General features: G+C 43.5%; 1 protein-coding gene across 2 annotated transcripts in view; it reads right to left on the reverse strand.

Annotated features, from left to right (window-relative positions):
• LOC120936296 (b(0,+)-type amino acid transporter 1-like) overlaps positions 1 to 18,471 on the reverse strand; it is a 51,899-nt gene extending 33,428 nt beyond the window's left edge. For both annotated transcript variants that reach the window (XM_040348537.1, XM_040348536.1), the window contains exon 1: positions 17,670 to 18,471. In XM_040348537.1, coding sequence (XP_040204471.1) covers positions 17,670 to 18,416 — 747 coding nt within the window. In that variant the 5' untranslated portion in view covers positions 18,417 to 18,471. The remainder of the gene's footprint in view (positions 1 to 17,669) is intronic.
• Between the last annotated feature and the right edge of the window lie 7,433 nt (positions 18,472 to 25,904).

Here is a 25,904-nt window from a genome sequence, read left to right on the forward strand (position 1 = left end):
ACCAGGAAGACAGATAAAAAGAGAAAAAGCATTAATGACAAACAACTGTATAAAGTCCAATGGTCTAATTATTTATTAGTTGTGAGAATATTCCTTTCTTTGGGGGCCAAATTAGAAAGAAATATGATCTGGCATAGCAATGGCCCCCCGACCCATGAAGTACTCAACATATTTGTCGCGTACCTCACGAGCTGATTGGGGGGCCAAGCCAGCGCGACCAGTGTCCAGCCCGGGAAGGGGATCTGAGGGTAGTCTTGCCTCAGAACCGATGTCGGGTAGGTACGTCTGGGAGTGCCTGCGTAAAAAGTTGTGCAAAATGCAGCAGGCAAATACAACGGTGTCCAATTTATATTCCGCCAGATGTATCGATGTCCTGAACAGGCGGAACCGGTTGGTGAGTATCCCAAAGGCATTCTCGACTACCCTCCGAGCCCTGGCCAACCGAAAATTAAACACACTCCTCTCTGAGGTGAGGGTCCTCTGGGGAAAAGGCCGCATGAGGTGAGGACCAAGCCCGAAAGCCTCGTCCGCTAGGAACACAAACGGAAGTCCTTCCACATTCTCTTCATCTGGTGGCAATGCCAGACCACCAGCTTGGAGACGATCATAGAAATCAGTCCGTGCGAACACTCCCCCATCAGACATCCGGCCATTCTTTCCCACGTCCACATATAGAAACTCATACTGTGCCGACACCACCGCCATCAACACAATACTATGATAACCCTTGTAATTATAATAGTAGGACCCCGAGTGGGGTGGGGGCACAATGCGGACGTGTTTCCCATCTATTGCTCCACCGCAGTTAGGAAAATCCCACCGCTGGGCAAATTGGGAAGCCACAGACTGCCATTCCTGTGGTGTGGAGGGTAGCTGTGGGGACAAACAAAAAAAGAGATTTAGTACTTTGGCACATAAACATCCTACAAGCATCCTTGTGAAACTTCACAGTATTAAAATTGCATTTGAAAAATGTGCAGGGAGAATTTGGGGAATGAAATATATAGGGCCACTTAATTAAGAGACTCCACAGCCCTCTGATGGGGAATAAAAAAGTTTGAAGGGGGGGGGGGGACAAAAAAACCAAAAAGTCGTGTTTGAAAAAATGGCAAGGTGGGTTTGTCCCTAGGATAGCATGCTGGACAGGTTAATATTGGGTCAGGGACAAATATGCAGGTAGGCCAAGAATAAAACATGTAAAGCTTATATCAACATGCATAGGGAGAAAAGGCAACGTTAGTTAAACACACAGCATATCTGGGAATTTAAAAATAAAGTTAGTTGGCCACATTATTACAGCCAGGAAACTTACCTTAATATACTCCTCATGCAGAACTTTGATGATGGCAGCACACGTGTCCGGTATGATGACCCCAAGCGCCTGCGGAGAGATGCCTGTCGAGAACTTGAGGTCCTGCAGGCTCCTCCCAGTCGCCAGGTACCGCAACGTGGCAATAAGCCTCTGCTCGGCCGTGATGGCTTGGCGCATCACAGTGTCCTGCCTCGTGATATAGGGGGACAGAAGATCCAGCAGACTGTTGAATACGGGGTCCGTCATGCGGAGAAAGTTCCTAAAGTCATTAGGATTATTCTCCTGGATTTCCCTAAGCAGAGGCATATGTGAGAACTGGTCACGCTGGCGCAACCAATTCTTGGTCCAGAAACGCCTCCGCCCCCTGTTTCTGGCCAAAGTACTGGAATAATGAACATATCCAGCAGCCATCCCATAAACAGCACCAACTCGCGAAAATTGACGCTGCTGCTCCATCATGGCTTCAAACCGGCCGGCTGGTCAGTCAAGAACACACTCAAACAGAAAGCACTCGCAAATCCAGCACTACCTGCGACGAACGCGTGACAAACAGATACGAGCGCACAGGATGCAACTGCAAAAGCAGAAACAACCTGCTAGCCTATAGCCGAATGACAACTACGTTACCGCAAGCACACGCACTGAACCCGTGAATACACGCTGTCAAAGCCTGGAGACCGAGAAGCGCGAATCAGCTCTAACCAAACCTTCACTAACACGAGCAAACCCGTAACTAGCAAAAGAGGAACAGAGGGCGGCGCCATTAAGTTTGGTCTTCCCCTTTATAGTGACGTCGTACGTGGTTTACGTGCACGCGTTCCGGTACGACGGTAATTTGGTCCGCTGGTGTGTACAAGCCAGCGTAACCAAACAAAAATCAGCCTTGTACGCCGGAAACTGTCCGGCAGACAGTTTTCAGCGCACAGATCCGGTCGTGAGTACAAGGCCTAAGTGTTACAAGGTCTCAGTTGTGAATAGGGAGCAGGTGTGTTAAATTTGGTGTTATCGCTTTCACTCTCTCCTACTGGTCAGTGGAAGTTCAACATGACACCTCATGGCAAAGAACTCTCTAAGGATCTGAAAAAAAGAATTGTTGCTCTACATAAAGATGGCATAGGCTATAAGGAGATTGGCAAGACCCTGAAACTGAGCTGCAGCATGGTGGCCAAGACCATACAGCGGTTAAACAGGACAGGTTCCATTCAAAACAGGCCTTCGCCATGGTCAACCAAAGAAGTTGAGTACACATGCTCAGCGTCATATCCAGAGGTTGTCTTTGGGCAATAAACATATGCATTGCTGCAGAGGTTGAAGGAGAGGGGGGTCAGCCTGACACTGCATCAAATTGGTCTGTATGGCAGTCGTCCCAGAAGGTAGCCTCTTCTAAAGATGAAGCACAAGAAAGCCCACAAACAGTTTGCTGAAGACCAGCAGACTAAGGACATGGATTACCGCAACCATGTCCTGTGGTCTGATGAGACCAAGATAAACTTACTTGGTTCAGATGGTGTCAAGGGTGTGTGGCAGCAACCAGGTGAGGAGTACAAAGAGAAGTGTGTCTTGCCTACAGTCAAGCATGGTGGTGGGAGTGTCATGGTATGCGGCTGCATGAGTGCTGCCTGCACTGGGGAGCTACAGTTTATTGAGGGAACCATGAATGCCAACATGTACTGTGACATACTGAAGCAGAGCATGATCCCCTCCTTATGGAGACTGGGCCACAGGGCAGTATTCCAACATGATATTGACCCTAAACACACCTCCAACATGACCACTGCCTTGCTCAAGAAGCTGATGGTAAAGGTGATGGACTGGCCAAGCATGTCTCCAGACTATGGGGCATCATGAAATGGAAGGCGCAAGGTCTCAAACATCTACAAGCTCTGTGACGTTGTCACGGAGGAGTGGAAGAGGATTCCAGTGGCAGCCTCTGAAGCGCTGGGGAACTTCATGCACAAGAGTGTTAAGCCAGTGCTGGAAAATAATGGGGACCACACAAAATATTGACACTTTGGGCCCAATTTGGAAATTTTCACTTAGGGGTGTACTCACTTTTGTTGTCAGCGGCTTAGACATTAATGGGTGTGCGTTGAGTTATATTGAGGGGACAGCAATTGTACACTGTTATACAAGCTGTACACTCACTACTTTACATTGTAGCAAAGTGTCATTTCTTCAGTGTTGTCACATGAAAAGATATAATAAAATATTTACAAAAATGTGAGGGGTGCACTCACTTTTGTGTGCTTTCCACTGTCTGATCTGGTAGTATGTAACCTGACTGGTTACATACTGCTTTTGATAACGTCACACATAGATGACGAAACGCATCCAGCTGAATGCCTGACACGTCTCTACCGGCCCAGACAGTGGAACGCACGCTGTACCAGGGGCAGTGACCACTATCTATGCTAGTGTAGGGTCGTTTGTGTGTTCAGTCACTTCCAGTCGGGTTACATATGACTATTCAATCATAATGTATTTTTAACACGTTAGATGCCGATATTCAATACATTTTTTGAGGATTTTACACTATGATGAGTTTTTTTGTGAACTTTAGAACCCCGTTAAAGTCTATGGGACTAATGGATGGGGGCGTGACCGGATGCATGAGGGAGTGAGAGCGAGAGTGGTGGAAGCATGAGAGTGTGAGAGCCTCCGCACCTCCCCGTTCCCGTGTGAGAACCACTGCATCTAATAATGGACCTTTGTCCCTGGAGGTCACCATCTTAAAAAACTGCCTTCTACCTCCCGCCTTGGACTGTGTTTGACTGACCGGAGTTGAAGGAGGAATATTGTGGCTGCTGGGTGCCGGGCAGCGAGCGGGTCCCCTGACTGCTTCCTAGCTGTGCGCCCGTGGGTCTGCTCGGTCGGAGCTGCATCGCACTGTGCAGGAGAGAAGTGTGGGACTGGAGTTTCCCCGACGCCGCTCCCGAGATATCGCGAGACTATGGGATCTCGCGAGGGGGGTTTTTGCTGACACGCTGGTCGGAGCTGGAGAGACGGACTGGAGAGCCGGAGGGAGGCGACGGGCCCCATCAGTGGTACAACCGGAGGGGATAGAGGAGACCACAGAGGACCGGGACACTGTTTACGGAGGTACCGGTAAGGAGACTGCTCCAATATGCAGGTATAGCCATTTAAGGCTCCCTGGTGGCTGCTCTATTCCCTGGTATTGAGACTTTGTTGAATCCCTGTGTTACCTCTTTCTATTTCCAATAGACTGGTATCTGTAGAGGAACGAGGATAGTGGATCTGGTTACCTTTCAAGGAGGGGGGAGAGAAAAGGGAGGAGCGGACTTAAATGTTCTATGAGAATCTATAAAAATCAACTGATTTTGCTATTTGCATAGAGTGATGGTTAGTGTATATGGGGCATATGCTACATCACAAGAACTATAACTTCCATAACCTGCAGGCTACTTTACCCCAAAGGGGGATTGCGCTCCCATATAGACTATCATAGACTATTAGGATAGGGGGGTCCCTGACAGTACTGACAGGACTGAGGTGCTGCTAGGAGATTTACCCCCCCCCCCTTTTTTTTTCTCCATTACTGGTGAGACGTTTTGCTTTGTGTTTTTTTTCGTCCCCATGTTCACCATGACCAATAAACGTGGGCCTGAGGATCAGCAACACTCAGAGGGAGCCCCTACCACACGGTCCGCTAAGGGAAAGGAAAAGGGTAGCCAGGCTGCAGCAGCTAAGCTGGAGCGCTTTTTTCACCCCTCTCAGCCTGTATCCCAATCGCCTATAAAAGGAGGCCTATCGCCATCAGCTACACATACCAAGGGTCCTGTAGGATCATCGGCTGTTAGGAAAAGTCAGGGGTCGGGGGTCCTTAAATCAACTAACCCCACAAACTCAACTGCGACTAAGGCCCAGACCGCTAAAGGACCTGGGGGGGAGGTACACGGAACTGCATTGGCTGCGCCTGCGATATCAGATCTTACCACCCTACCCAGTCCTGAACCAGTAGATGAGCCCACATTGAAGGATGTTCTGCGGGCTGTCAATGATTGTAAGGAATTCATGGTAGGCTTCGACAACCAGCTAAAGAGCCTGAGGGACGAACTTTCTTCAATTCATCAAGACATGCGCAAGACTGTCGAACGAGTCACTACCCTGGAAGAACGAGTTAGTACGGTAGAGGACACCCTATATCCGTTTGAGAAGGAACTCTGGGAACTACAGGAGAAAACAAACCAACAAGCAGCCAAACTAGATGAAATCGAGAACAGACTTCGAAGAAATAACGTTCGAGTGATTGGTCTTCCGGAACGGAGTGAGGGGCCCAACACTATATTCTTCATAGAGGGCTGGCTCAGGGAAATTTTTGGCCCTGACACTTTCTCGCCCTTTTTTTCCATTGAGAGGGCCCATCGAGTTCCTTTCAAACCCCCGCAGGAAGGAGGGCGCCCTAGATCACTACTTTTTAAGCTCTTCTACTATGGCGATAAAGTCACTCTTCTACAAAAAGCCAGGGAAAGGGGAGATATTACGTACAACGGAGTAAGAATTTCATTTTACCCCGACTTCTCTCCAGACCTACAAAAACGCAGAGCGGAATTTACGCAAATAAAGCGCACCCTACAGCAACATAAGGTGGTCTACGCCTTACAGTACCCGGCCCGTTTACGGGTTACAGCCTTGGGCCGAACCTTTTTTTTCAACTCACCGGCAGAGGTGGTACAATGGCTGGAGGCAAACAGCAAGGATCTCTAGACATCAATACAACATAACTATATGTCTTCCCCCTTTTTTTTGGAGGGACATTTTCTTTTTCTTTTCTTTTTTTAAGGTAGTAGCTATGCTACCAAAATAATTTCCCCCTTTTTTTTTTTTTTTTTTCTCTCTCACAACTTGATTGCCTACACAAGGGAAAAAAACACTATAAGATGAACAACACTATAAAGACTCACTATTTTGTGGGGGGGGGGGGGTGTTTTTTTTTTTTTTTTTTTGTTTTTTTTCCCCTTTTTTTTTTCCCCTTTTTTTTTTCTTTTTTTTCACAATTTGATCGATTACACAAGGAGAATAACATTACAGAATAATAACACTATAATGACTCACTATTCGGGGGGGGGGGGTTTGGGTTTTTTTTTTTTTAGAAGTGGAGAGGGGAGGGGGGGAGGGGGAGGTTTCTGAAGGCAATGAAAATATATATTATATTGAAATCCTTTTCTTTTGGGGGGGGGTAATAAGAGGAAGAGAATTTTTTTTTTTTTTTTTTTTTTTTTTCTTTAGGGAGGGTGTGATACGTACTTATTGTCACTCACTGTTACTTATATAGTCACACAACGTTCATATGCAAATTGCTAATGATCCCAAACTGTTTAAGTCTTTAAGTCTGTATATTTACAGACAATTAGCTGACATTTTTTTTTTTTTTTCTATATATAGTTCAATTGGGTATACAAGGAAACTTGCACTATAAGATTAATGACACTAAATATTCCACTTTGAGGCTTTCTCTTCTTGCTTTAGGGAGAGGGAGAGGGGGTAGGTGGTGGGGGAGGGGAGAAGGAGGGGGACCCTTCGTTTTCTATAAGGGGATGGGGGGTATTTGGGGTATAGAGGGTGTTGCTTTGAATTGATTGACACTTTATTGACACTTTTATAGTTGTATTATGCTTATTCATATATTATTAGAGGTTCCAGTCTGCCTGAGCTACCACATACACGGATAATTGGTTTACCCAACTAACTGGGGGGTGGGGGTGTACTATGTTCACTTTTATTACGCTAATGATTCCAATTATGTAGGTTGGGTAAATTGGACTAATTTGAACAACTGTGGAGTCCCTCTTCTCCTTCCTCCTTTCTTTATTTCCCCCCCCTTTTTATTTATTTATTTATTTATTTATTTTTTCTCTTTCTTTTCTTCTCTTTTTTTTTCTTTTTTTTGGGGAGGGGGGGAAGGCAGATATTCTCTTTTTCGGCCCTGAGAGATGGAGGCTCGGAATTTGAATTTGACTGGGGGATGGGGGGGGGAGATGAGAGGCTCTCGCTCCTCTGCTGAGGGAGAGAGGTGAATAAGTGTGAGAATGGGAGGATGGTCGCGGTTAGGTGAGGGTGGTGAGGTCACAGGTGAAGCCCTATGGGGAAGCCCAGGTGGGCAGGGGGGAGGGGGGATTGGGGAGGGGGGAGGTTGGGAGGGGGGAGTGGAAAAGTGGGAGGGAATTTTGGGGGAAAGAGGTATCTTGGTCATCATAGAGGAGAGGAGAGGTCTTGGTTTTGATAAGTGGCAGAGAGATGGGGAAGGGGAGAGAGAAGGGGATGAGAAAAAATTGGTTGCTCTATGCTATGCTATCCTATTTTATGTCATTGCTACTTTATTTAGTCCATGGCTTTGAGGATTAAATCTTGGAACGTACGAGGGCTAGGGGACCCCACTAAGAAAGCACTGGTGCTGGCTTCAATGGAGGGAAGGGGGCCAGGGATACTCTGCTTACAGGAGACACACCTGACCAAGGACACGATGACCCAGCTGGGTCTACGAAAATTCCCGTTTCGCTACCATTCTGTACACTCCTCATATTCGAGAGGAGTGAGCATAATGGTGGGGAAAGGTGTGCCATTTACATGTGAGAGAAGTTCGATAGATGAGCAGGGGCAGTATGTGTTCCTGGCCTGCTCTATTGAAAATAAACAGTATATTATTGCCAATATTTATATCCCCCCCCCATTTAAGTTTGATGTCTTACAGAAATTAGTGGAATTTATGTTGGACAAAACTGACATTCCCTTAATAGCAGTGGGTGACTATAATGAAGTGCTAGACAGAGCCTATGATAGATTCCCCTCGACATACGATCCAAATATGGAACAAGGGAGCCGACTGGCCCATTTTCTGGATGAGATGGGATTAAAGGACATTTGGCGTACTCGACATCCTTGTATCCGACAGTATTCTTGTCTATCTAGCTCCCATGCTACTTTGTCCAGAATCGACATGGCCTTGGGAAACGAGTTGGCTCTGGGCATGGTTGAGAAGATAGAATATGGGCCAAGGGGAATCTCAGACCACTCACCATTGGACTTAGTGATTAGGAGGAGTAAGAACACCTCTCTAAGAGAGTGGAAAATTAGTCCATACTGGCTTGAGCTGTTGGGAGACTCACAGGAGCTGTTAAATAGCTTGAAAGAATATGTCGAAATAAACACAGGCTCTGCAAAGCCTGGAGTGGTCTGGGATTCGCTGAAGGCTTACTTGAGGGGTTTGCTGATCCAGAGAGTGGCAAGAGTACAGAGAGAGTCTAGGACATGGGAGGAGGATCTTAGAAGTGAAGTGATGCTAGCTGAACAAAGATATATTGAGACCCCGTCCCCAAGCAGGCAAAGAGAGTGGCTCGACAAACAGAAGGTCTATAAAATGGCTACTATGAGAAAGGCAGAGAACCATCGAATATTTCAAAGACAAACCCAATTTGGGGAGGGGGAGAAAGTGGGGCGAGTCTTGTCCTTGCTGACTCGGGCCAACTCCCCCTCTTCAAATATTTTGGCAATTAGGTTCTTAACAGGTGATATTTCTACAGATGGTAGTGAGATAAGACAAATATTCCACGGCTTTTATAAATCTCTCTATAAATCAAGGGGAGGAAACGAAGGAATGGAAACCTTCTTCCAGGGAATTCCAGCTCCAACACTGTCAGATAAAGATAGGGAAAAGTTGGATTCTCCAGTTACATTGGAAGAACTACAGTTGGCAGTAGCGGGGATGTCCAGCCACAAATCACCCGGCCCGGACGGGCTCCCAATAGAGATCTATAGGCGCTTTGGTGAAGCTTTGCTACCAGAATTGCTTCAGACATTGAAAAGTGCTTTTTTGGAAGGGCAGCTTCCCTCCTCCATGATGGAGGCAACGATTGTTGTAATCCATAAAGAGGGAAAGGATAAACTAGACCCGATTTCCTACCGCCCAATATCATTGCTCTGTACAGATGCAAAAATCCTTGCCAAAGTACTGGCAGATCGCTTAAAAGGGTGTATTGAGAGCCTTATCCACTCTGATCAATCAGGATTCATCCCAAACAGGTCAACTAGCAAAAACATCAGAAGAGCCTTCTTAAATATACAGATTCCCATTGACAATGAGGGCCCTAGAGCTCTGTTGGCTTTAGACGCCGCTAAAGCTTTTGATAGCATCGAGTGGCCATACCTATGGAAGGTATTAGAAAGCTTTGGATTTGGCCCAACATTTATTAAGTGGGTCAAACTCCTATACAGCGAACCACGAGCAAAAATTAAAATTAACGGTGAAGTCTCAGATATATTTGAGCTCGAGAGAGGGACGAGACAGGGCTGTCCCCTTTCACCGCTTCTGTTCGCACTTGCTATGGAACCTCTTGCTATCAAAACCAGATTAAATAAAGACATACAAGGGTTTAGAAGAGGTATAGAGGAGGACAAGATATCGCTTTTTGCGGACGACGTCCTGTTTTTTATAGGAAATGTGGATAGTTCGCTGATTACAGTGGTCCAAATGGTTAAGGAGTTTGGAAGATTCTCGGGGCTAAGTGTTAATTGGGATAAGTCGGCCCTACTCCCATTAGATCCGTTGGGGGATCAGACAATTGCCGAAATGCCCCAGCTGAAAATATCAACAAAATTGAAATATTTGGGGGTTTGGATCACTAGTGAAGTTAAGGAGTACACCACCAATAATATAGCTCCACTATTGTTGAGACTGAGATTAAAGAAGGATGTCTGGGGCCGCTTCCCCCTCTCTGTAGCTGGGAGATGCAACCTGATAAAAATGATCTGGCTGCCCCAGATATTATATGTTCTCCACAACTCTCCAATTTGGGTGAACCAAATATGGTTCAAACGAATGGAAACACTATTCAGGGAGTTAATGTGGAAGGGAGGCCAGGCCAGAATTAGACTGCAGACTATGCAGCTCCCGGTGAAGGAGGGGGGGATGGCGGTCCCACACCCTAGAACATATTTTTTGGCATCTCAGTTGCAACACATGGTGGGTTGTGGTATTCAAAATCCGGGTAATAACGACTTTAGATTAATCCTATTAAGGTCCCCACATAAAATCCTAATAGAAGCCCTGGAGGCAAACTCATTTCATCATCAGTGCCCAACTGTAAAGCTAATCAACAAGGTGTGGCAAACTACTAAAGCTTTGCTGGGATATACTGGTGTAACTGAGTATGCCCCCCTTGGGCACAATGAAAATTTGACAGAACTCAAAGATATCGAAATCCCTAAGATCTGGGAGAATCAGGGGATAACACGGGTATTACACTTGTATGAGGGAAACTTAATTAAAACGTTTTCGAAATTGAGGGGTGAATTCAACATACCAAACAAAACATTCTTTAATTATTTACAAGTCAGGCACGCCCTCCAAACCCAGTTTAAGATCCATCCGATGGTTAGGACCCATACCCCTGCGCTCCTTAAAATGATTCAGACTAACATTACAAAAGGTCAAATCTCTGTACTGTACGGGAAATTGGGGGCTAAAGCCATAAGTCAAACCGGGGTCTCTAAAAGCCGAGAAAGGTGGGAAAGAGACATTGGATTGCTAACCTCTGAGCAGTGGAACCAAATCTTACAGAGAGGAACATTGGTGTCAATTGCCCCTGCACAGAGATTGTCCCATTTATTCCTACTGTATAGGGTCTATCACACCCCTAAAAAAATGTTTGTACTAGGCTGGAATGCAAATGATGAATGCCCCAGATGCAAAGCAACAGGGGATTTTATCCACATGTTCTGGAGATGCCCCAAGCTTTTTAGATATTGGATAGAAGTGATAAATAGGATTAATAAAATCTTTAAGACCTCTTTAGAGCCGGAGGCCAGAACTTGCCTCCTAGGAGACACGGAAGACCATAGAATCCCGGCAGGAGCATTGGAAAGCGTGCTTAGGTGCCTTTTCCAAGCTCGAAAGCTAATAGCACAGAGATGGCAAGCGCATGTTCCTCCAACAGTCGAGAACTGGGTTGAAACCATCAATGCTCTGATTTGGTGCGAGAGGGTGGCCTTTATTAAGCAAGGAAACTACAACAGGTTTAGAAGAGTGTGGGAGCCCTGGCTGACAGAAATGGGAATACCCGTGGAGAGATAGTCTCTATAGGGGGACCACAAACCCTCCCCTTATCCCAGTAGATGATAAAGCCGAATGACAAGGATAAATTAATCCAATAGCGCTCTATCCAGTTCTGGATATGCTGGATTCCCTTTCCAGGTCTTTGAGATTAGACCCTTTCTCCCTTCTTGTGTTCCTTCTCTCTCTTTTCGCTCTCTTTCTCAGTCTATTTTTTTTTCTTTTACCCCTTTATTTTATCCCATGTCAACCAATCAAAAGACAATCTAGACCAAGATATCTGCCTCTATTTTTTATAACAAATTCATAATATTAATAGGGAGGGTGGGAGGGGGGAGAAGAGAGGGTGGGGATGGGGTAAATTAAGGAATTTAAATAATATATGCTTGGTTATATGTAGAAATATAATGTAACTGTACCAGACAATGTAAACTATAGTCATGTAAACATATAAATCTGTAGATATGTCTATTCTTTGGAAAACAATAAAGAAAAATTAAGATAAAAAAAAAAAAGTCTATGGGACTCGAACATTTGAAATCTAAAGTGTTAATTTTAAAGGCTAATATGCAAGTTATTGTCCTAAAAAGTGTTTGGGGACCTGGGTCCTGTCCCAGGAAACATGTATCAATGCAAAAAAAGTTTTAAAAAATTGCGTTTTTTCAGGAGCAGTGAATTTAATAATGCTAAAAGTGAAACAATAAAAGTGTAATATTACTTTAAATTTTGTACCTAGGGGGGGTGTAAAGTCAGCATGTGAAAAAGCGCATGTTTCCCGTATATAGAACTGTCCCTGCATAAAAGTGTCATTTCTGAAAGAAAAAAAGGCATTTAAAACCGGACTTGCGGCTCTAATGAATTGTCGGCTCTGGCAATTACAGAGATGATTCATTCATAAAAAATAAAATAAAAAAGCTGGGGGTCCCCCCAAATTCCATTAACAGGCCCTTAAGCAGGGGCGTAACTAGAAATCACAGGGCCCCATAGCAAAATGTTGTATGGGGCCCCCCTCCAAAAAAAAATTAACTAATGCCATTGAACAACACATTACTACACTCATGTGGCACAGTACCCAAGAAACAGCTTATATTAATTTTGAACAGAAAAACAAAATTTAAATAACCATATAATAAATAAAAAAATAAAAAAATTGTTTAGGTGCAACGTGCCACGACTGCACAATTGTCAGTTAAAGCGACGCAGTGCCGAATCGCAAAACGTGCTCTGGTCAGGAGGGGGGGGGGGATTCTTCTGGGGCTGAAGTGGTAAAAATGACTAGGCTAGCATACTTCAGTAAATCCTGACAAATACCGTACATATGATTCACATAGTGGGAATGACACAGTATTTGAAATCTTCAATACGTTTGTAGAGAGATAAATGTATGACGTTTACCATTGCCACTATTGCTATTACTGCTGATTTTTTTTGTATTTTTTGTCATTTTTTCTACAAGGACAAAAATAAAAATTCTCACTCGAATACAGGGTTTTTCTCCCCCCACAGGACACCTTACGGATACATCAAACTGGCAATGTTAGCAATCTAATCACAAACCTGTAATTCTGTGAACAACAATTTCTTATTGTGAACAGTATTGCAGCTTTTATGTTCATTTAGGTCAACTGAAGATCAGTAAGGGCTCCACAGCACACTGAGTCACCTACCTTAGCAGCCTCAGCCTTAAGTTGGTGTGCGGTCACAGCAGGGCAGGCACTGGCAGTCAGAGAAGCCGAGGAGAGCCGTGCGGCAGCCGAATTGTAATTCCCGCCGTGGATCCTGCAGCGCCTATGATGGACGTCACACGTCCCGCGTCCCGCCATTGGCGCTGCAGACTCCAGAAGGTGGGGCAACATCCAAGCACATTTTTAGCCCCGAGCGTCTGGGAGTCAGGACCTGCCAAATGCAGCCTTGTGTCCCCCCCATATGCAGCCATGTCCCCCCCCCCAAAAGCAGCCATGTCTCCCCCCCATATGCAGCCACATCTCCCCCCCATATGCAGCCACGTCTCCCCCCCCCATATGCAGCCATGTCTCCCCCCCCCATATGCAGCCATGTCTCCCCCCCATATGCAGCCATGTCTCCCCCCCCATATGCAGCCATGTCTCCCCCCCATATGCAGCCATGTCTCCCCCCCATATGCAGCCATGTCTCCCCCCCATATGCAGCCATGTCTCCCCCCTCATATGCAGCCATGTCTCCCCCCCATATGCAGCCATGTCTCCCCCCCATATGCAGCCATGTCTCCCCCCCCATATGCAGCCATGTCTCCCCCCCCATATGCAGCCATGTCCCCCCCCCATATGCAGCCATGTCTCCACGCCATTTTTTTTTACATTTGGGATGGAGTTCCCTCTCCAGCGACGGGTGATCAGCGGTCCGGTCCAGCGATGAGAAGATCCATCCGTCCAGAGCGCAGCAGGCGAGCTCCTCACTGGGAAAGACCGGGAAAGACCGGGCTTTCCCAGTGACATACGTGGGTGCCTCAGAGGTGGCGGGGTCACGTGACGGGTGGCCGCTTCCCCTATATAAGAAATGTCACAGCTCCAGCGCGTCATTCCGCTGGGCTGTGTCCAGCGGAGAGAGGAGCTCGCCTGCTGCGCTCTGGATCTTCTCATCGCTGGACCGGACCGCTGATCACCAGTCGCTGGAGAGATCATCCGTCGCTGGATAGAAGACAACGTTGGAGCGGGGGGCCGGGCCGAGAGTGGATTTACATCGCTGGATTATTTTTTTTTTTTAATAAAGGATTTTTTTCTACGGTGTCTGTGTTTTTTTTTTTAACTATTTACACTTCCTTCAAGAAATGGTAGGGGTACAGTGTACCCCATTACCAATTCACATAGGGGGGGGCAGGATCTGGGGGTCCCCTTTGTTAAAGGGGTCTTCCAGATTCTGATAAGCCCCCTGCCCGCAGACCCCCACAACCACCAGGCAAGGGTTGTGAGGATGAGGCCCTTGTCCCCATCAATATGGGGACATCCTCCCCATGTTGAGGGCATGTGGCCTGGTGCGGTTCAGGAGAGGGGGGGGGCCGCACTCTGTCCCCCCCTCTTTTCTGCAGCCGGTCAGGTTAACGTGCTCAGATAAGGGTCTGGTGTGGATTTTTGGGGGAACTCCACGACATTTTTTTTAAATTTGGGGTGGAGTTCCCCTTAAAATCCACACCAGACCTGAAGGGTCTGGTATGGATATTTGGGGGGAACCCCACGTCATTTTTTTTTAAATTGATGGTGGGGTTCCCCTTAATATCCATATCAGACCTGAAGGGCCTGTTAATGGAATTTAGGGGGACCCCCAGCTTTTTTATTTTTATTTTTTATGAATGAATCATCTCTGTAATTGCCAGAGCCGACAATTCATTAGAGCCGCAAAGCCAGTTTTAAATGCCTTTTTTTCTTTCAGAAATGACAGTGCAGACCAGTTCTATGTACGGGAAACATGCGCTTTTTCACATGCTGACTTTACACCCCCCCTAGGTACGAAATTTAAAGTAATATTACACTTTTATTGTTTCACTTTTAGCATTATTAAATTCACTGCTCCTGAAAAACCGTCCGTTTTTAAAACTTTTGCATTGATACATGTTTCCTGGGACAGGACACAGGTCTCCAAACACTTTTTAGGACAATAAATTGCATATTAGCCTTTAAAATTAACAATTTAGATTTCTCCCATAGACTTTAACAGGGTGTTCCGCGGCTTTTCGAATTTGCCGTGAACACCCCTAACACCCCTAATTGTTCGTTGTTCGCCGAACAGGCGAACATTCGACTCGAACTCGAAGCTCATGCCTGAAGGGAAGTAAGCATGATGCTGCATTAAGTTTCCTTGGCTGACCACTGAGTCTGCGGTCCTCAACATTGCCTATTTCTTTGTGCTTCTTCAAAAAGCTTGAACTGCACATCATAAAAATCCCAGTCTGCTTTGAAATCGTTGCCTGGTAGAGACTCTGCTGATGCAGTATAACTACCTTGTGTCTTGTTGTTGTGCTCAGTCTTGCCATGGTTCATGATTTGTTACACAAGTCTTCCACAACCTCACCTTAGTAGCAGAGTTTGACTGTTCCTCACCTAATTTTAAACCTCCTACACAGGTATTTCTGTTTCGGGTAATGACTGTGTTTCAACATACAAATGAAATTAAAGCGGTTGTATACCCGCTGACACTTTTTTTTGTGTACAACTGTAATGCCACGTACACACGATCGGTTCATCCGATGAAAACGGACCAATAGATTTTTTCAACAGATGTCCGATGAAGCTGACTTTCATCAGTCTTGCCTACACACCATCAGTTAAAAATCTGTTTGTGTCAGAACGCGGTGACGTAAAACACTACGACATGCTGAGAAAATAGAAGTTCAATGCTTCCGAGCATGCGTGGACTTGATTCTGAGCATGCGTGGATTTTTAACTGATTTAACCGATTTAACCGATGGAAACTTGCCCACAGACGATCGTTTTTTTCTATCAGTTTTTTAACCATCAGATAATTTTAAAACAAGTTCTACGTTTTTTCCCCGATGGGAAAAAAAACTATGGGGCCCACACACGATCGGTTTGTCCGATGAAAACAGTGCATCGGTCTGTTTTCATCAGACAAACGATCGTGTGTATGCGGCATAAGGCAAAAGGCATAATGAGCTAATATGCACAGCGTCTGCCGGGCTTTCAGCCGAGAATCCCCTAGGCGCATGCACCGCTGAAGTCAGCGGCCCATTGTGAGGGGAATATTTCCTAAACCATACAGGTTTAGGAGATATTCTTTTTACCTACAGATAAGCCTTATTATATAGGTAAAAGTTAAAAAAATTACTATACAAAAACTTTAATGATCATTAGCATCTGCTTGGTATAATTAATTAATCATACAACTGACTCTAATCCTACAACATCCCTGGCATTGTGCAAGTGTACAAAGTGTGGAAATGTAGGAATTGATGCCAAAGGGTATTCACACCAATCAATACTGATTTTATTTTGATTTTATTTCTTTTCACTCCCTTTGCATTTTGTAATTTGATAAAAACACTTAGATTTATTTTTTTAAAGCTTTCTTAAGTTTACAACATTTCTTCACACCTGCCAAAAACTTCTGCACAGTACTGTATGTTCTACCCATAAATTGATGCAGTCCCACCTTTCATTAACAGATAATCTGCAGAACCCCTGGAAATGCAAGTTTGCTAGAAAGCATTAGGGATGAGCCGAACACCCCCGCATTCGGTTCGCACCAGAACCTTCGAGCGGACCCCATTGATGTCAATGGGACTCGAATGTTCGAATTCAAAAGTGCTCATTTTAAAGCCCCATATGCAAGTTATTGTCGGAAAACGTCTTTGAGAACCCGGGTCTTGCCCCAGGGAACATGTATCAATGGAAAAAAAGTTTTAAAAACTGTTGTTTTTTCTGGAGCAGTGATTTTAATGATGCAGCATCATTAAACACACTGGTCCAGAAAAACGACCATTTTTAAAAAAAAATTCCATTGATACATGTTCCCTGGGGCAAAACCCGGTTTCTCAAAGACGTTTTCACAGGCATACTATAGACACCCAGCAGGTACAACATTTAAAGGAATTTTCATCATCATGATGCTTAAATAAAAAAAAAATGAAAAATGCCTTTAAATTTTGTACCTGCTGGGCCTGTGTAGCTTTATGGTGCACACTGCAGAGGAGACAGGCAATAAACCACGTGAGAATACTGCAGCTAGCACAATCAATTACCTGCCAGTAAATTAGGAAGAACTGATCTTGCTAAGCTATGCAGTGTATAAATATATGTACAACACCTGGGATGTATATATATCCTCTACACACTGTAACATTAACTGACTAACCTGCCTGCCTGCCTGCTCTATCTACCTAGAAAAAATGACACGCTCTCTATCTCTGACTGATCTCTAACCAGCGCCGGAACACACTACACAAGGCTGACCTGCAGGCTGCCTTTTATAGTGTGGGGCGTGTACTAAACCCCCTGAGCCATAATTGGCCAAAGCCACCCTGGCTTTGGCCAATTACGGCTCTCTGTACTGACGGCGCTGTGATTGGCCAAGCATGCGGGTCATAGAGCATGCTTGGCCAATCATCAGCGCGCAATGCTGTAGTGAATTATGGGCCGTGGCGCGTCACTCGAATTTGGCGCAAACGACCCGTTTTGTTTCGTATTTCGACGAACGATCGAACATACGATGTTCGAGTCGAACATACGTTCGACTCGAACACGAAGCTCATCCCTAGCAAGCATGTACTATGTATTGATTGTGTTTGGTGCATTAACTTACCTCTGGGTTTTTCAGTTCTTCTATTACAGGGTTCAGATTGTTCCATCCATCATAAGACCAGAGTCCTTGATAAAAAGCCACTCCAACTGGACCAAATCCTACAGCTGTATTTTCAAAGGCATTCTGGAAGACTTGAGTGTTTCCTTTGGCCAAGAAAACCATACCACCCACAGTTATGATCAACAGGGCAATCAACTTGGCAGCTGTGAAGAAGTTCATCAAAGAAGCAGAAAGCCTTACATTGAGGCAGTTGATGATGCTCAGGACGAGGATACAGGCAGCTGCTGTGCACTTCACCGCTACTTGAGGCAGTGGGCAGTCCTGGTAGAATGCAGCCACCACATATTCTGAAAAACCAATTGAGATAGCAGCAATGCTAGCTGGTCTTAACACAATGATTGATGTATATGCCATAAGGAAGGCTGGTAAGGTGCCAACATTCCGTAAAATATAAATGTACTCCCCTCCAGATTCCCTAATGACAGTGCCAAGTTCAGCATAGGAAAGGGCACCTAACATCGATAGAACACCACAGGCTGCCCATATTAACAGGCTGGCTCCAGGACTGCCCATGTAATGGAGGACCCACTGAGGAGACATGAAGATACCAGAACCAATCATGGTGCCAGTTATCAGTGACACAGCACTAACCAGGCCAAGTTCACGTTTGAGTTGTAATTTTTGGGTCTCATGTTCCATTTTTCCATCATAGGATGAAGAGGAGTCTCTTTTTGTCCTTCGATGCATCGTGGAATACCAGAGGCTTCTTTTTTTGGATTCTTCTAAAACAAAGTGTGCTTTTTCACAGCTAAAGTGTGACAATTAACACCAATGTTAATAATTACAAAGAATAACACAGATCCTTTATTACTGCTGTTAATAATCAATTACGTTAAACCAGTGATGCATATTTCCAAAAGTAATGACTGAACATAAATGCAATCATCAGGTATAGTTTTGTGCTCTTAGTTCAGGCTACTATGGGGGCACTTTAGCTATGGAATAATACAAATTATAGCATGCTTTTGTCCGGGTTCACACTGTCGCCGCATGCGGTGCACAGCAGGGGTCCGGGGCATGCTGGTTCACCAGTTCAGATCCATATTCAGCCTGAATTTTGGGCTGAAATCGAAACTGAAACTCACCAAAAAGGCACGCGTTTTTCCGGCACACCACACCGGACCCGCCTCCATAGAGAGCCAGTCACATTCTCCTGCTATGCGAATTGAATGCAGGGAAACACACATTCAATTTGCATAGGTGTGAACCCGGCTTTAGAATAAAAGATGCTACAATATAGGAGCTGTAGCTGGCCAAAAACAGGTTTCTTAATTCACCTGCCATTGACTCAGACAAGTCCTTGGGTCAGTAAATGAAAATGTTACTATGCTGCCCTTACATGGGTCTATCATCTGTAGAGAATATTTTTTAGACTGTAAATGATCACAAGGGGCTTACGTAAATGGTAAAAGTATATTCAAAGCCAAAACTTTTGTTTTGGATAGACCGAGGAAGGATTTACTACATTACAAAGTTTGTATTTTGTGTCCTGTGTATTCCTACTGACCATTGTCACAGAGAATCAAAGTGATGGAAAAAACAAAATGTTTTGGGGTTTTCAACACGGCAAGAGGTGAGGGTAAATCTTTCATGGATGACACCTGTTCTTCTAACAAAGGAAAACACCTCAACTGGTAGAAATTTCCCTTCACGTCCTGCTGTATCTCCAGAACAAAACTTTAAGGGGAAATCTCTCCAGTGAGCCAAATAAAAAAAAAAGGAATTCCAAAACTAGAAAAAAAAGATTTGCACACACACTTTAAATCACAATATTATCACAATATTATACTAGAAAGATAGGTTCTTAGATTCTTGAGGAGTAGATTAAAATTGATACAACGGAAATATCAACAATCAAATTTAGATGTGCAAGAGTACCTATACACTGATGCTACTGTTTCCATTTGCTTACCAAGCCTTTTCTGGAACTTTTCTTTACAATTTTAAATTAGTATTTTTTGCTAGAAAATTATCGTACTTAGACCCCCACCATTATATATACTTTTAGCGAAGAAACTGGAGAATAAAATGGCGATTGTTACAAAATTTTATGTCCCACTGTAATTGCGCAGTGGTCTTTCAAACACAATTATTTTAGAAAAAATACTTTAATGAATAAAAAAAAAAAACATAACAGTTACCCCAATTTTTTTTGTATAATGTGAAAGATGATGTTATGCTGATTAAATAGATACCTAACATGTCATGCTTTAAAATTGCGTTCGCTTATGGAATGGCGATAAACTACGGTACCTAAAAATCTATATAGGCGATAGTTTCAAATTTTTTACAGATTACCTGTTTAGAGTTACAGAGGAAGTTTTGCACTAGAATTATTGCTCTCAATCTAACGATCACAGCAATACCTCACATGTGTGGTTTGAACACCATTTACATGTGCGGTCGCTACTTACATATGTGTTTAAGAGGTGAGAAATTTGGCATACTAGATGCTATCAAACCCAAACACGCTAGGTTGGATAAGCAAATAAATGAATCACAATAAGGACAGTCACACAAGGAAGAAAGCCCAAGGTGCTAACTGAGTGGCAGCCGCTGTAGAGCAGCTAGAAGTGACTCTGCAGAGAAGACAAGAGGGAGAGCAGCGCCAACTAAGTGTAGCAGTAAAAGTTCTAATAAGCACAATAAATAAGGCAACTCTCAGGATTGTGGTCGACAATGCTCGTCAGTAAGTGTATAGACCCCACTATAGGTGGCCAGCTGTCCGGCGTTCCACCATGCCCACTGTTAGTGACCCCCACGACACCAGCCTGATCCTCATCCACCTGGGACTCTCGTAACACCTCCTGGTAGTGTTGCCGCTCACCGACACTGCAGAGGGAGTCATCCTGTCCCGTCGAGGAGGAACGCTGGCCAGCTGGCCACCCACAGTGGGGTCTGTCCACTTACTGAGGAGCATTGTCAACCACAATCCTGTGAGTTGCTTTACTTATTGTGCCTATTAAAACCTTTACTGCTACACTTAATTGGCACTGCTCTCCCTCTTGTCTTACATATGTTTATGTTTATGCGCATAAGCAAGGAGGGATGGGACGTTCTAAAAAAAAAAAAATCGTATTTATCTTACTTTTTATTTTTTATTTTCACACTGTCCCTTTATTTATTTTTGTATCACTTTTATTCTTATTACAAGGAATGTAAACATCCCTTGTAATAGAAATATGCATGAAAGATCCTCTTTATTGAGAGATCTGGGGTCAAAAGACCCCAGATCTTTCATTTACCTTTAAAAAAAAAAGAACTGTTTTTTTTTATGACATTTTTACTTTAATAAAAAAAAGTCCTTTGTTAATGCCCAAGAACCAGAAGCAATGTCAGAGGTCTTTTCAGACCTCCAAGGGCATAGAGATGAATGTGGGCGATCTTGACTTCCTGCCCAGTGATCGGCCGCACCGGATCGCTTCTGGGTGTACCAATGGCTCCGGTAAGCTCAGAAACATCCGGGGCATCTCTCTCGCCGCCTATAAAAGTGATCCTGCGGTGAATGCACCTGTGGCACCACTTTTATCAGATGCAAAATCAGCCACAGTAAATAACGATACTGGGGTTATGGCAGCTAGCTGCTGATATAACCCTGGTTTTTAACTTCAAAGTAATTACATATATTTACTGTGGGCGGCAAGTGCTAGGACAAGCCTCGGAAGGTCATGAAACATGTAGCATAATTCTGTTTCTTTTTTTAAGCAGCCACTGATTGGCCATTTCCATTTTCAAGGAGGCCAGGGTAATATTGTTGCAAGATACATATGATTACATTAGTACATTACATTATGATTACATTAATACATATGATTTTGTTTTCGATAGTGTGTCAATAAGAGGTGAGCTGGAAATTCTGGCCATTTTCTAATACATTTTTGTTCCTTTATAATTTTAAAATAGAAAAGATTTAAACTTTGAAGCACTATGAGGCTGGATCTAACCTTACACAGACTTTAAAGTGTATGTGCAGCCAATATATTTTGGTTTTAGACAGATTTTTTGGGGGCACTTGAAGAAAAACAAAAATTACCTAAGTTTGGCTAAGTTTAGTTTTATTCTTTAAATAGGTGTTCCTAACCGCTTTGCCAAATACGCTCCTATACCCCCTCTGCCAGGCTGTCATCATCATCAGTCCTGTTATGGGCCAGCACAGGTTTTAAAGATGTTAATTGCTTGGGGCCAGATTCAGGTACAAATACGTTGCGCAGCGGCGGCGTAACGTATCCCATTTACGTTACACCACCGCAGGTTTACAGCGTAAGTGCCTGATTCACAAAGCACTTACCTGTAAACTTGCGGCGTTGTAACGTAAATCCGCTCGGCGCAAGCCCGCCTAATTCAAATGGGGTGGGCACCATTTAAATTAGGCGCGTTCCCGCGCCGAACGTACTGCGCATGCTCCATCCGTCAAATTACCCGACGTGCATTGCGCTAAATGACGTCGCAAGGACGTCATTGGTTTCGACGTTAACGTAAATGGCGTCCAGCGCCATTCACGGACAACTTACGCAAACGACGTGAAATGTAAAAATTCGACGCGGGAACGACGGCCATACTTAACATTGGTTAGACCACCTAGAGGGCATGCTTAGTTTTACGCGACGCATCTCTACGGAAACAACGTAAATTTAGAGCGACGGGCAAAGCGGACGTTCGTGAATCGGCGTAAGTAGTCATTTGCATATTCTACGCCGACCGCAATGGAATCGCCACCTAGCGGCCGGCCTAGAATTGCATCCTAAGATCCGACGGTGTAAGTCAATTACACCTGTCGGATCTTAGGGCTATCTATGCGTAACTGATTCTATGAATCAGCCGCATAGTTACGACGGGCGGATCACAGAATCTTTTGTGAATCTGGCCCTACATTCTTACCTTTTTGGCAGACTGTATAGCTTCACTAATTTCTGTCTATAAAAAAATCTAGTTTTTCTTTTAGGCAATCACAACTCCCTGCAAACTACGGACAAATACAAGTTGAAAGACTTTACCCCTTAGGAACTTTAACATCAATTTTTTAAATAACAGATATAACTGACACATACATACACATTAACATAGGTTGCCTAACTTAGGCCTTAGCTGAAATATTTGGTGAGTTACACATTAGGCGTTTAGGGATTATAAAAACATTAAAAACGCCATGGAAAAATAAAAACAATAAAACATGAAAATCCGTTATAACAAAGTGTTCTATCTAAAACTAAAGGTTAAAGCACCAGAACGCTGACTTTGTGTAGACATGATTTTATCCAAAATAAGATATTCCCTGAGAAGGACAGATAAAAGAAAACTTCCGCTCATCAGGGGAAAGTGAGGATCAGACAGGTAGAAATAAAACAAGCTCACACACAAAACCAACCACCTAAACTATACCGATAACTAGAGACATTGGAGCACATCCAGCAACCAGGTCATTTAGGGCCCATTCACACCATGAGCGTACATTATGGGGCACAGGGTTTTTTCAGCGGGAACGCAGTTCCGGCACCTGCAGGACTGAGTATATGTAATGACAAGAGGTGCTGGGGTGTGCTGGAGGGTCTATTACTGCTGGCTGCTGGGAAATCTATTGTTGATGGAGTGGATCTATTGTTACTGGGGGTTATTTTGTTGCTCGGGGTCTATTGATGCAGGTGGATCTATTATTGCTGAGGTCGTCTATTGTTTCTGGAGTCAATCTATTTTTACTGGGGGGGGGGGTATTTTATTGCTTGGGGTCTATTGTTGCAGCAGGGGTCAATTGTTTCTGAGGGATCTATTACGGCTGGGGATCTATGGTTGCTGATAGGGATCTGTTGTTGCTGGGGGGGTCTATCGTTACTGGCTCCATACAAATTATTTAGCACCACAAAATGATACTTGGTTCTCTATTCAATAAAAGTGTCAGTAGTGGAAGGGGGGGGGGGGGTAGGGGTGGAACCAAGGGACGATGCTCAGAAGTAGTTAGGGGACAGAGCCAAAGAACGACTCGGAAAAACAGAAATCCCTGCACCTATTTTATGAGAAAAAAAGCCCTGATGGTGCATATGGCGAGTCTTGTGCAATGAACTGTAACAATGACCTGTAGTGTTTACATTTTTTAAACTTTATTAAAAGTTAACAAAAAAGCACTTTATTTCACCTTATGCTCAACACTTTGCATTGCTTTTTATTTTTTTATTTTATTTAATTACTTTTTATTGCCATTTCTAACACAAATACACAAAGAACAAAGAAATGTAATCAGGCATTTTAGCTCTTGCAAAAAAATTAATTAAAAAAAGGAAATATATTGTATAGATATCTAAAACAAGTATGTTATTTAAGTTTGCACAAAGGGTAAGACCTATCTCTACCTGGGATTATACACCCACAGGCCTCCATCCCTGCATATATATGTGTAAAGACCAGAAGGGGTAGGATTGGGACTTTAAATGAGACCTGTGGGTGTGTGTAATGATATGGATATGTCACATGAAAGGAAACTGATTCCCAAAGATCCCTAGAAACAGTACATGATAGTACAATTGGAAAACATAATAAGACCATATAATAAAAATAAAGCATTTGTGATGTAAAAATACAGTCGCACAAATTCAACATAAGTTGATATAATTATATAAATTTAATAATAATAGAAAATTGATCACTAGAGCATAATTAACGGCAGGCAGTAAAATTCATAACATCAAATAATTACAATTCAGACATAAATAATATATACACATTCATAAAATTAGTACAAGCAATGAACATGATTAGTAAGATATATTAGAAAAAACATGATTGGGCATCACTAGATGGACACTCTACGCGTTTCATGGCCTTCCGCCACTCATCAGGAGTCTGATGCATGCGTTGTACTCTAAATAGGATGTGAAACGATTTTAGTGGTTAGCTAGGTATTATGCTCCAAGATGGAAAAATATATAGAACAAATAGTTGCTATATTACTCATAGAGTAACCCAGAAATGGGAAGCAATTCCAAAGGTGGAGGTGTGCGGGAATCCGGTAGGAAGGGTCTCACCCGGGACTGAGGCGGGGAAAGAACAGGTGTGATCCGAAGCGGATACAGCAGCAGGGGCGGGCCAACGGTCACCAAGTTTGAAAGTATATGTATAATGCATACTGGATGCAGGATGATATAAAATCTGTAAACCATAAAGTAGAGAAACAGACAGAGAAAAGGGGGGGGGGGGGTGGTAAAAAAAAATATATATATTTTATATATTTTTCCATCCTGGAGCATAATACCTAGATAACCACTAAAATTGTTTCACATCCTATTTAGAGTACAACACATGCATCAGACTCCTGATGAGTGGCGGGAGGCCATGAAATGCGTAGAGTGTCCATCTAGTGATGCCCAATCATGTTTTTTCTAATATATCTTACTAATCATGTTCTTTGCTTGTACTCATTTTATGAATTTGTATATATTTTTTATGTCTGAATTGTAATTATTTGATGTCATGAATTTTACTGCCTGCCGTTAATTATGCCCTAGTGATCAATTTTCTATTATTATTAAATTTATACAATTATATCAACTTATGTTGAATTTGTGCGACTGTATTTTTACATCACGAATGCTTTATTTTTATTATATGGTCTTATTATGTTTTCCAATTGTACTATCATGTACTGTTCCTAGGGATCTTTGGAAATCAGTTTCCTTTCATGTGACATATCCACATAATTACACACACCCACAGGTCTCATTTAAAGTCCCAATCCTACCCCTTCTGGTCTTTACACACATATATATGCAGGGATATAGGCCTGTGGGTGTATAATCCCAGGTAGAGATAGGTCTTACCCTTTGTGCAAACTTAAATCACTATGCCCTAGTGATCAATTTTCTATTATTAAATGTATATAATTATATCAACTTATGTTGAATTTGTGCGACTGTATTTTTACATCACGAATGCTTTATTACTATATGGTCTTATTATGTTTTCCAATTGTACTATCATGTACTGTTCCTAGGGATCTTTGGCAATCAGTTTCATGTGTCATATCCACATCATTACACACACCCACAGGTCTCATTTAAAGTCCCAATCCTACCTCTTCTGGTCTTTACACAAGTATGTTATTTAAGTATTGATTTCTCTGCTTATAGAGATTGTTTTTATCTTTATCAAAACAACAAAAGAAAAAAAAAGAAAAGAGAAAAAAAAAAC

This window comes from Rana temporaria, chromosome 4, assembly GCF_905171775.1.
Source record: "Rana temporaria chromosome 4, aRanTem1.1, whole genome shotgun sequence".
In the NCBI taxonomy this organism is placed as follows: Eukaryota; Metazoa; Chordata; class Amphibia; order Anura; family Ranidae; genus Rana; species Rana temporaria.